The sequence below is a fragment of the Drosophila tropicalis genome, unplaced genomic scaffold (genome assembly GCF_018151085.1).
Source record: "Drosophila tropicalis isolate 14030-0801.00 unplaced genomic scaffold, ASM1815108v1 contig_593, whole genome shotgun sequence".
Classification (NCBI taxonomy): domain Eukaryota; kingdom Metazoa; phylum Arthropoda; class Insecta; order Diptera; family Drosophilidae; genus Drosophila; species Drosophila tropicalis.
Genome location: NW_027173070.1, coordinates 21,466,515 through 21,479,998, shown reverse-complemented (window position 1 = coordinate 21,479,998; position 13,484 = coordinate 21,466,515). Strand labels below are relative to the sequence as shown.

Sequence of the window (13,484 nt, the reverse complement as noted above, 5' to 3'; positions counted from 1 at the left end):
TTTTTGGCGCATAATAAATTTTTGAATATCATTTTAAATACTCTTTCAAAGGTAAGCCGAAACTTAAGTAATCAGCTCTAACTCTGCATTTTGCTTGATTGAAATTTTCTCACTTAGTTTTGATTTTTGCGGTGTTTTATACAAGCGAATGTAAGCACTGAATGGGTTAAAACCGCATGGCTTAGTTTTCTAATTAAAGTCGTAATAGCAACAAGAATAACAACATTAGCAAAGAACAGCAAACAAATAGAGGAATGAGCGTCGCTCGCTTTGCCTCCAATTTGACCTTTTTTTCATATGTGTGTGTGTGTGAGTGTGAGTGTGAGTTTTCCCTCGAAATTATTCTGCGCTCCCCGTAAGCACCCACCATCGAGAACACTAACAGGAGCACGAGCAGCACCACTGCTTCCACCTGTGGGGTGGACTTATGGCAAGAGAAATGTAAACAATGAGGCTCTCTTTTACTCGTATATTCTCCATTTCGTTTATGCTCACTCGTCACTTGCGCTCAGTTGCTCGCTCGCCTGCTCGCTCATTCATGCATTCGTTGTACATAAGTGAGTGTGTGCTCTCTTTCGCCCACGCGTTGGTTAGCTGCTTGGACGAATCAACTAACTCGAATTGCTGGTCGCCTGTTACAGGGTTCGGCCAAACCGCCGTTCGTTTGTATGCAAGTTGCTCGTTCGATCGAACGCGAGTAAAGTCGCGCGACTTCACGACGTTTCTACAACTAGCAGCAGCAGCAACATCTACAGGCAACGGACAACGGACAACGGCGGCAACATCAGCTCAATTTTTCTTCATGCAAACCAGTTTTTGTTGATGTTTACAGCTCAATTTGTGGTGGCTAAGAGAGACCCTGTCTGTCGGCCTGAAAGCCAGCCCTGCCTGCCCTGTCCCTTTTGTCCCACCACGTGCCACCTTGCATTGGCTGCGGCAGTTGTTGCAAAAGGTTTTGCTCATTTGCGCGCCTCTGCAACATAGCAAACGGTTTTTCTGTTTTTTTTTTTGTCGTATTCGTATGGCCAACAACAGAAACAGAAACGACAACAGCGACGGCGACGACGATGACGACGACCGTCTAGCTCCACTGCCACAGCTCCACTGCCACAGCTCCACTTCATCATCATTCATTCATTCAGCAACCAGCCGCAAAGCAGGCCAGTTCAGAGTTGGCAAAATTTTTGCAATTTTCTCGATTTGCCAGCGATTAAAATGGTTTCTGTCTGTTAAACAGTTTGTATTATTGTTGAATGCGTTTTTGTTTATTTGTTTATCGGTATTGTTTTCCAATTTATATACAAAAACCAATTGTAAGATCCAATATTCAGTTTCCGTTTAAAAATATTTCTCGATTTATTAGCTATCAGTTACAACAATTGGGAGCAATCTCGTAACAAACTAAATTTATCGTTTTAAAGTTAATATTTTTTTTGGTTTACTACTGCTGTCTCTCTTTTGTTGTGTGTGTGTGTGTATGTGTGTGTTTGTTTGGTTGTGTCTGTGCTGTCTGGCACGTAGCACCTTTAATTTGTCATAACTACCTAGACTTAAAAGTCTGAGTCTTATCAGTTAATCATTTATATCGAATAGGGAAATGCAAAAATCCAGATGGAATTGAGAAAAAACACAAACTAATCACAAAGCTAATCAAGCTTTAGCTAATTTAATGGTTCTAACCAAAATATCTGCTTGGATTGGCCACTAAATATTTTAAAGTATGATATGAAAAGTGCGATAACGATGAAACAAAAACAAAATAGATAAACAGAAACGTCAATTGGGGGAATAACTTGAAATGCCTTTTGCAAATTCTAAAAAAAAATTCATTTAAAAAGAAAAAATTATTTCTCAAGACGTTTCAGACGTTTATTTTATGTATATTTGTCAAACTTGATTAGTATATCTTGACATTTCAATAACGATTTACTAATTTCATTGTATAAATTTTGCTTTTTCTCTCTTTTTAGGTATTTAAAGATGTGCAACAGTTTGCAATTGATTAATATCCATTTACCTCATACCCCGCCACTTTTGGCATTATAGAATCAATATAAGGAGAGCTATTAAAAAACAAAAACGGAGCAAATCATTAATATTAAGAAAGAAAGACTTGAACAAAAGAAGATTGAATCTATATAGTAGTGCCTATTGCCGATTGGCCTGCCCGCTTGTTGTCTTGTTCTTCGTGATTTCGTCGTGACTGTCACGGACGAGAGAAGCGAAGTAACGAGAACCAAGCCAAAAGCAGCTTCAACACGGACGCATTTATGGATGCGGGCGGCCTGCCAGTGTTTCAGAGCGCCAGCCAAGCAGCAGCCGCCCAACAGCAGCAGCAGCAGCAACAACAACAACAAACACATCCACACTTGAATCTCCAGTTGCATCAGCAGCAACATCAACAGCATCAACATTTGGGACTCCATTTGCAGCAACATCAGCAGCAGCAGCTGCAATTGCAGCAGCAGCAACAACAACAACACTCGCCCTATAATGCAACCGGATCAATTGTTGGCGGCCTTGTCGCTGGCGGAAACGGAACTGGCGGCGCTCAAGCTCCAGGAACGGGACCAAATTCTAATAACGGGAACAACATCAGCAACAACAACAACAACGGCAATATCAACAGCATCAACAACACCATCAACAACATCAGCAACAGCATCAACAACGACAACTCGAACTCTTTACCACCCAAGCGACAACCAATTGTTGACCGTCTACGACGACGTATGGAAAACTATCGGCGACGTCAAACGGATTGCGTACCACGGTACGAACAGGCATTCAACACAGTCTGCGAGCAACAGAATCAGGAGACAACTGCACTTCAGAAACGTTTTCTCGAAAGTAAAAATAAGCGGGCGGCCAAAAAGACTGAGAAGAAGCTGCCGGAACCGCCCCAACAGCAACAGCAGACGCATCAGCAGACCCAAATGTTAGCCGGCCAGCTGCAGAGCAGTGTCCATGTGGTAAGTCGATTCAAGAATCAACCAAACTACTTTTTAATACTTTGGGTAATGGTAATTGTATTCAATTATGAGTATTTTACCAAAACCTCTTAAGAACAGTAATTTTAATTGCCATTGCATAATACGCTTGGTTTATTATCAAAATTAAGTAATAGGATTGAAAAATTTGTAGACATGAGTAGTTTGAACCCATCTTAAGAATGCACCTGACGTACCTCCTTTTTAAAGACTTAATTTGTCAGCTTCATTAGAGAACAATGAATGTAAAGAGTATAATCTGTGGGATTTAAAAGAGTAGAATCTTAAAATTGTTATCTTGAGTCCTTTATTTCAAAGGAAACCTGCAGAATAGCATTATTGAAGAAGTTGTGCCGATTTGGCTATGAAATGTTAGTCAGAGAGGTCAAGGTTTGGACTGAAGCAATATGAGGCCCAGCATAATCCAGTGGGGAATTCTACTATCCTCTCTGGTCTCATATTCTGCACTACTTAAGTGATTCTCACTCTTCCGATGTTCGACAACAATCTTCAGTGAGTAAAGCTTAATTTTTGTAGATATGAGAAGGACATTCCAAGGACATTCTTAGTCATTTTAACCACTTTTGAACCATTTAAAGCACCTTTGGCCAATTCTTCATATTGAAGTACGAAATAAAACTCCTGCAGGCATTGAGGTCGCCTTTTTAAGTGAAATAAAGTATTATTTATCAAGTAAAAAGTGAATATCGGTTAAAATTTCTCAATAAAAGCACTTTCTGAATATTTTCTAAATGAAAGAAGAAAAATATATATTCGATAACTCTGAATGATCAAAAGATCTTTCTAATGGTTTCACGAATTGTCAAAGTTTTTGACTGCAGCATTGCCGAAATGTAGATGAGTTTTTATAGAATACCTAACCAGATTCTGGCTATATAGTGTATATCTACAGGGTATTTCATATTCTTTCATATATTTAATATTCGTTGGGATACCTAAAACCCAATTTTCAAATGATTTGATTGTGAAGTAGTGTCCTTTGAAGTGGCTTGTAACGCTAACCCCATTATTTGATGAACCATAAAATGAAACAACCTTTAAGAACTATCTAAGAATCTCTCTGCAATCTAACTTAGTTCTACTAAGACATTAGTTTTGATTGATCTAAAAATGCAAACGAAGTTAACAAGCGGAAAATGATTTGACAATATGTAAAAATGAAGTTCCTCTCCTGTATTCCGTATCTAGTTTAAAGCCAAGATATTTCTGGATTTGCCTTGGTTTTATTTTCATGCATTGTGTGATCACTATTAAGTGGAATTGGCAAATGAAAAGCCCAACTCGAAATGTATCTGAAAGATACTTGGGCAGTTTGTCAATATATCTACGGCTTATTGTTGTAGTTGTTGTTGTTGTTGTTATTAGAGCTGGTGCACACAACGAAGCTTCACAGAGTTCAGAAAAAATGAAGCCAGCGGCATACAAAATGCATATACATATATATATCTATATACTATATATGCTCAAGTATATATACATTATATATATATGTACTATACATATATACACAAAATAATAATGAGGTCAGCGTTTTTAGTTTCTGTTGTTGGAGCTTTTTTTTTTTTTTTTGTTTTCCTTCATTCGGTTTCAGTTCAGTCAACAGTTCGGTTTCACTTCGCGCTGCTGCTGTGTGCCAACTTGTATCTACAAGATACATTTGCTGTAGCTACAAGCAATTGTTGTTGTTGTTGTTATTATTGTTTTTATTGTTGTTGTTGTAGGTACTGGCTCTGACTCTGGCTTCTTATGTGTGTGCATTTTAAATACCTTGAAAATGATTTTTTTGTTTTTGTTTTTGTTTCTTTCTTTTTTATAAAGATTTTTCTCAACTTTGCTCAGTAGTTGAGTCTAATCTTGCGTCATGACGGCTGGCTGCCTGGTTGGCTTGACTCTCTGACTGACTGATTGCCTTAACTCTAGTTTATATAATTGTTGGGTTCTGGCCGGCCGAACGACAGACCAATTCGCCAAACTGTTGCAATTCTCAACTGAATCCGTGTAATTGTTGCAAATTTACACAGTCGTCGACATTGCAGTCGCCGTCGCAGTCGCAGTAGTCGTCATCATCATCATCATCTCTATCTCCATCGTCGTTTGCAATTACAAGACCAAGTTTCTATTTCTTTTTCGAATACCCTTTACATATAGATTTGCAGAGTATATTAGCAAAGATTGAAACTCACAGATTTCCATTTTTAAAATGTCAAATGAAATGAAGCAAAAACTAGGAACGATTAAACCCTTCTTATGATTGTATAGAAGGTATTTAAATTATTTATATATTAGTTATATATTATCTAATGGTTTACTTTAGAAGAATATAGATTAAACGGTTAATACTAGTTGCCATAAACTTAGATTTCCAGTCCTAAGCGGCTCTTGGCCTCTAAAATTGAAGAAACTTTGCTTCCTAAAGGATGTGCATCCCAAAAGTTGTAAATTTGCTAAAACCAATGATCAATTTTGCAGTTTATTGCATACATTAAGGGGTAGTTTACCCCATTTCATAGCTCTTGATGTGCTTCTATGAAGATGTAAAGATATAATTATAGAACTTATTAAAGAAGTAGGAGAAAAGCAACATTTAAATCTACTCTTCATATTTTTCCATAACATGAACTGCTTTAAGATCTTTTAGATTGGGTTTATGCAGAGATGCAGAGTTATAATTTTTCATTGTTTACTTTTTGATCTTCTCTAACAAGTAGAGGGTATTTTGTAGTCGTTGCCTCTAATTGAATATATGGAATTATTTATCTGGGTAAACGTGAGTTATTCGCCATCAAGTCGAAGGCAGCGGTTTTATTTTTGTTGTTGTTCAGCTTCTTTCCGCATCCGCTTGCAATGTCATTTGTGTCATGTGCGCCCGTAATCATTCCCCTTCCCAATATCATCCAAATTCCCCGCTGCCCCCTATGAAACCCCACCTCCCCTCTCCTTCATTTCAATCGCCATACTTTTGCTCAGTATCTATCTAAATACATATACAACGTTTTTTTTTTCTTTTTTTGTTTAATTTTAATTGGCTTGAAAAGGCTTTTGTTCATTCGGTTTTCTGTGTTGTGCTGCGTAATGCAAATTTGTTTTTTTTTTTTTTTTTGTTGTGTTTTTGTTGTGTTCAGTCAGAAAATAAAACAAAGTTGAGCAGCTGCCGAAACTGAAACTCAAATGGAAATTGAAATTGGAATTGAATCACACTTCTTTCTGTATTATTAAGCATGACACGTCAGCAGTAAAGTAAATCATTAAAATTTGAAAAGAACTTTTCTTTTTTTCTAAGTCTGCCTGCCCCCTTGTTCTGCCTCTCTCATTCTCTCTCTCTCTCTCTTTCTTTGCCACTTGAAATTTCCCTGGCCATAAAGAGAGTTAGTCAGTCAACCATTCAGACTCTTGGCATTAAAAATGCACAAAATGAATTAATGACCAACTGACTAACTAAGTAACTAACTAACTGACCAACTTCATTTGCAGTGAGGGAGTGAAGTGCGTTGGGGGGTATTTTAGTTAAAGCGGTTGCTTTTCCTTTAAGCTTTTCACTTTTTCCTTTCTTTTTAATTTGGATTTTCCTTCTGTTGCTGTTGCTGCTGCGGTTGGCAGTGAAATTTCAAATGCATCAGCGGCGACGGCGACGGCGACAGCGACAGCGACAGCGACAGCGATGGCAACATGCAAAACGAGTAAAACTAAAACATATTGTTTATAATGCGTTTTTTATTTGGGAAAGTCGCGTGTTGCAATTTTCTTTTTTTTTTTTTCATTTTTGTTGCTGCGTCTTTTGCGTTTGTTGTTCATTGTTTGCAATTGTTGTTGCCAATTTTCACTTCACTTCACTTGATCGTCGTCGTCGTCGTCGTCGACGCCGTCATGTGGCATTTTCTGACAGACGTCACTCAAAGAGTCGTGTTGTTGTTGTTGCTGTGTAGCCCCCTCCAGCCCATGGCAGCTTCATCTACCACCCCCTGCACTGGGCTAGTTTGTTGCTAGTATTTCAGGTTGTTTCATTGATTGACAAGTGACAACATATTATTGGCATATCGTTTCAAGTTAAGATTGCCGTTTGTCAAGGGTAGAGGGAGTAATCAATACACAAGTTTGATCAACTTACTGACCACGCCCCCAAAAAATATAGCTTTGCTTGCACCAAAAATTGTTTATAAACTTTTAGACCTTTTTAATTGGTCCTTCTCTTTAAAAAAACTCATTTAAATACATTAACATTGTGTGTATGCATGTATTTGCCATATTTTTGTCTGTCTGGGGGCGTGGCTTTAAATATTTCTTGTTCATTATTTATGTTTTAAAATATATTTCACATTTTTATTGCCTTCCGAAAATGCATCATTTATCTTTGGTTTGGTTTGGTTTGGTTTGGTTTGGTTGCCGATGTCGACGCAAACGCAGACGAAAAATGCCCCAAAGCTGTACTACCCAATCTACTCCCTTATCCCCCCACCTCATGTTCTTTCTCCTCTCCACTCTTACTGTACCTATAACTTCACCTTACACAACACACTCACACATAGAAACACACTCGTATAGGGTAGTGTGCACACCCCTTGCGTGCTTGGTATCTTTTCTTCACTTTTCTTTCAGTTCTTTTTGGTTGGTTTTGGGTTGGGGGTGAAGCAAAATCGATTCCATTTCGACAAATGGAGGAGAACAGAAAACGAAAAACACATTTCTACAGAAATTCCGCCATATTCAAAGTCAGTCCAAATGAAAATTGCACTTGTTTTTACCCACTGTGCACTGTGGAAGTGCTTTGTTTTGTCCTGAAAACTAACTTACTAGTTAGGAATACTGCCTTGTTCTCTATATAAATCTATGAGATACTTTTTTGAATGAATTTATACATTTTGTGTCGATTGTTTATAATATAAAATCTTAGAGTTTTACAAAAAATACATTTGAATTAGTAATTAATACACTTACAATTACTTATGTACATTAGTTTTACAGCCTTTACTTAAATGTATCAAAAACAATTTAAGTATTTTATGAATGCTTGATTTAGAATTTCACAATTTGACTTAAGTTTATAATCTTCCTAAATAAAACAAATAGATACTGTGGACGAGTAGTTAATTTATTTTTCAAGTCATTTAAAAAAACGAATTAAACGCAAAGGCAATGAAAAGCAATACAATGAAAGTGGGGACTTTTGATTAGCTGTTGAATAGTTGTATATCCCAAAAAGAATCGAAATATGAATACTACAAAGTATTAGATCATTTTGTTTCCCCAGAGAGACTAATTATTTGATGGGAGTATCAATCATATCCTTATACAGACAGATGATTCAAAATATGGAATCTGAATTTTAATTTCACTTTTGGTGACTCTTCTAATAATGCCCATCTTATGTTTAGGGTATGACTTTCTTATAGGACAAGATTCACACGGCTCACATGTCAAACAGGCGGCTTAAGCCAGCTCATATTGAGGGTGGCTCATCTCTTACTCTATTGGCTCACACACACACACACATGCATACATTCACACACTTCAAAGGGTTTTCTGAAGAGGCTCTTCTGATAAGCAAGTAGAGAAAGAGGCAGAGCGGTAGGGCGGAGAGACGATGAAGGGTTTTTTGCCAGTCTTATATGAAGAAAATTTGCATCTTTTATTTATGATGTTTGGCAAATTTCATTGCATATTAATAATGCAATTTTTGCCAGCTTGCACTTTTGAGCTCTATATGGGGAACACGAGCTTTTGGCGGCAAACCAGTCCACCTGCCTCTACACCCCCTTCCCTACGACCACGGCTCCCCGTGCTGCCACAAGTTCTCTAGTGATAAAGCAGATAAAGCTTCTAAAGCTTTTTGGGGCTCTGTCCTTTTTGCCAATTGTCTTAAACATTTTAATTGCTTGACATTCGAGCATTTTGTCGCTTTTATTGTTGTTGCCAGGGCACAGAATAATAATAAACAAAAGGCGGAACCTTCGATGGGCGTAACCAAAAACAAAAAGGGTTCGGGGGCAAAGCTCCCTAAACACACATACACACATACGAGTATATCTATGCAGATTTTAACCCTTAAGTAATAATGTGAATACTTTTTGCACTTTTTTTTCCTTTCATGCACATTTTAAGGATTTATTGAAAATTGCAAAAAGGGGAAATATATATGTATACACACACAGAGACAGAGACAGAGAGAGGGAGACTGATGATGATGATGGAGGTGCAGATGAAGGGAAAGGTGAAGAAAATGTGTGGCCGCTTCTTTGAGTTTCCCCTTTTCTGTGGCAGTCTTTAAAATCGATAAACTCATTTTGAAGTTGTACACACACACACACATACACTCACTCATTCCCTCTAGTATTGCCTTGTTCTCTTACTTACTTTTATTTTCTATGTGCCTACTAACCTCCCTCCTTACCGCCATCACTACGGTCCCTTGGGCTGTTCGCCTTCCACTCCCACTGGGCGACCCACAAATCGCTTCAGCTCTTTTAAAGCTTCTCGTTTCTTTCTAAGTGTGTATCTGTGAGTGTGTGTGTCTGTGTATCTACATCTGTGTGTGTGTGTGTGTGTGTGTGTGTGTGAGCAAAAGGAAGCTGCGGCTGTTGCTTTTTGAGTCTGCAATAAATTTGCTTGATGCGCACAGCATTTTAGCTAATTAATTTAATTAAATTTTTATGATACAAAGAGAAAGAGACCAGCTTTCTATATACTATACATCATCTAAGTTTATATATATCTATGTACATACATATATAGTGAATACTAATTTGATCTATGTATGTTTGAAGTGCTGGTGCACCTCGAGAATGTCAAGAAGAAATGTCTTGGTAAATTGCCTAAGCACTGTCCAAGGTCAAATAATTATTTTAAAATTCAAAGCTTTGAAGTTAGAATTATATATTTGATTAAAATGTTGTGGCATTTATGTATTTGAAGGCCACACAATTAGTACCTAACTAAACAAGTTATTAGCTATGGATCGGTTAAACGAAATTGAATTATAAACTTAGAATCATTCTTATTGTAATCGAAAAGGTTTTCATATTCATAACAAATATTTACATTGTTAGTGGAATATTTGGCACTTGATTCAATTATGTTTTTGCTACTCCTGTGAGTGTTTCTGTCCTTTTTTGGAGATGTCTCACGCCTGTCTGAAACCAAATGTCAAACCACAACCGCAATCTAACGCAATTTCTAGCATTCACTTGTCCTGCCGACACTCCATTCGATTTGTCCTGTCCCTTTGCCCTTTGTATGTAGTTATTCCTCTGTTTCTGTCCCTTTTTCCTGGCCGCCATTTGCCTTCGTTGTGGTTCCTTATTGTAGTTGTTGTTGCCTTTGTTATTGTCGTGTGGCTATCCAATTTGAGGTCATTATGGCGATTGGCGAGAATCGATTACAGTGAACAGCGAATAGTGAGCACTAAGCACTTGTCGCTCACTTGGATGCAAAACGTTTGCCCGAAAGGATTCGCTTGGACTGTTAACACGCAATGAATCAATAATCAAAGTATATTTACATTAAATCACTGCAAATTGAAAGATCCATTGGGGAAAATCAATATCCATAATATAGTCAGAGATGACAGCATGATGAAAAATTGATTACCTCTCCCTCGGCACCCTCTGGCACTCCATTTGAGCAATTTTCACCTGCAGTTCAATGCTCGAACTCCCGCTGTCTTCTTCATTAGCCAATTTGCATATGAAAGAAGCGAAAGTGAGATTGAATAAGGGGCTGGCGGGGGGGATTGATTAAAAAAAGCAAGCAAGCAAGCGAGGAGGGAAAGGTATAGAGCTCTAATGAGCTTTTCTGTTGCCCCATCATACGATGTTTGATCATTGGAATGGCACAGAGACAGACAAACAGATAAAGAGTCGCAGACCAGGGGAAACGGAGAAATAAGGATTCTCGACAATCCTGGGTGATTAGCGTTTCGGCTTAACTCTCGGAACAATGAAATGGAACTTCAACTGTTGACCACTTGCATTGGCATTGTGTTTCCAGGGCGCTTTTCGTGGAATTGCCAGTGCAAACAGAATAAAAACAAAAACAGAGAAAGAAAGTATAAAAAAAAAAACATTTTTCATTACTTTACTAGAGCGGAAATGGCAAATTAACTGCACAAATACACGATTCACATACACGTACACATGTCTCATTCTCTGTGTGTGCTCAATTATTCATTACACTGCATGGTCAGAGGGCCCCTACTCCTCGAAATTGCCTCACTTCCCTTAACATTACACTGTGAGTCTCTTTATAAATGCCGATGCTGCCTTTGTGTGCCTTTCCCTGCCAAAATACATTTCGTCAAAATGACCATGAGTGTATATGTATATAGATTTGCACTGATTCCAAGTGACTGTATTTCAAATGATGGTTCATCAAATTTCTTTAAAAGTTTAGTTTATATTAGCCGATCTTAGATAAGTCTTTTTATTTCAGTTTGATGCTGGACAAAAGGCAATTTAAGAAATCAATGTTCTATGTTTTTGTTAATATTCCTTGTAAAGTCAACATGTCGTATGAGTAATCGTATGTGCTTACTTTCATTAGTATCTTCTAAATTAGTAGCTTTGCTTAAGGTCTGCTTAATAGAGCATATTGACTGGAAATAAATAGGTTTTATCCATATATATCATCTATTTCAACACATTTCGAAACACTTTTCATTGAGGGCATTCAGCGGGGGGTTTTTGGTTTTTTTTTGTTGTTGTTTGACTTTTACAAAAATAAATTTACGTATTTTAAAACAAAGCAAAGCAAAGTCACTGCAATGAGGCTCACAATCAGTCATCAGACAAACGAATTGTGGATTGTTGTTGCTGGACGTATTTGGCGGCGGCGGCGTCATCATTGCCCTTCCCTTCGCTTGCCCCTTACGTCGTTGTTGTTGTCGTCGTCGTCATCAATGTCAACGGTGACGAAATGTTTGCAAATAAAGACAACGCTTTAGCAGCTCCAACAGCCAAATAGAAAAGTTAAATGAATCGTGAGGTGGCTTTAGAGGGGGATGGCAAGTGGATATGTAGAAGAGAAGAGAATAGATGGGTAGATTCATTGCCATATAGACAATGAGCCGGGCGGCCGTCTGACATGTAGGAAAAATTTACGTCTGAGTGAACTTTTGCCGACCGAGCGACTGAGCGACCGCCCGGACTGGGTGACAGTCAAAAATGTATCAACAGACACCGCCGCCGTCAACGACGACGACGACGACGACGGCAAAACAACAACGGAGAATACAAAATAAAAACGGAAGTTCAAAAGGTGACAATGACAAGAAACAAGAAAGAAATACAGGAAAAGGGGGAGGAAGAAAGACAAGGGACATCGAGCGGCTGGCTGGACACTTTTTTTTCTGTGCTTTTATTTTTAACTGCATATAAAATTTGCAATATGAATGTTCGGTCAGTTTGGTCGGCAAAATTGACTTTAAACAATTAAATTTATGAGATTGTTTCTTCTTTGGCGGCAGATGAAAGATATGGGAAAATGTTGAAGGCAAAGGTTACCAGTTGATTTTATTGCCACAAGGTACTTAATAAGCCAGGAGCCACAAGCAAATAAATAGATATAGGATCTATGTATATATGTATATATAGAGTTTGGTATATATATATCTAGTAAATACAGTGACAGCCATAAAATTTCTTCGCTTTTGGTACGCATTTAAATCCGTAATTTCAATTCAACTTGTCGTGTTTACACACACAATGCATAATTTATAGAAATTTGTCTGCAGAACGCAGGCCAGGCCAGGCCAGGCATCAGGCACTAACACACACACACACACACACACACAATGACACACACCACTCGACAAGAGACAGAGACAGAGATGGCCTGATATAGAGAGAGGGAGGGCACGAGAGAGAAGTTGTGTGGCACATGTAACATCAAGTATACGACACGTGGCACAGTGGTTGAAATGAAAATGTTATAAAAATTGAAATGAAATCTATTGAAAGCTTTAGCATACATTGATAAGAGTTTGTTTATATGATTTCAATTATGTGAGTCTTTTATTTATACCAAACAAAAAGACATAGGAGGAAAAATCTCTCATGAATCTTTGCGTTTTATGAAGAGACTATTGAAAAAAGAGCATGCAACAGTCTTTAAGTCTTCCAGAGAAGACAGAAACTTCTATTAGCTAGTGTAAAAGATGCGCCAGCTGGCACAAAATCAGGACGAATACTAAAATTTGAATAACTTTCATTAGGTCTAATAACATTTTACTTGAATATGCTATGCTTCTTGTTAACTTTCCAAGCTTTCCTTGATTTTCTTTTTTTTACCATCAACAATGAAGCAATTTATAGACAATATTTTTATACAAATAATCATATCTAAACATCATTGTAAATCAATCTTTTATGTTTCAATAGTTTCTTATGGAAATGTCACTAAATTTTCAATAAGGTAATTGAAAAAGTTTCATTCAAGAATTGTTCTATTCGACTCAATATGTTGTCTATGACAAATTCGCTTTAA

General features: G+C 37.6%; 1 protein-coding gene across 1 annotated transcript in view; it reads left to right on the top strand.

Annotated features, from left to right (window-relative positions):
- Positions 1-13,484, top strand: part of mam (mastermind) — an 86,730-nt gene that overhangs the window by 26,020 nt on the left and 47,226 nt on the right. Inside the window, exon 2 of the mRNA XM_068291995.1 lies at positions 1,971-2,972. Coding sequence (XP_068148096.1) covers positions 2,271-2,972 — 702 coding nt within the window. The 5' untranslated portion in view covers positions 1,971-2,270. The remainder of the gene's footprint in view (positions 1-1,970; positions 2,973-13,484) is intronic.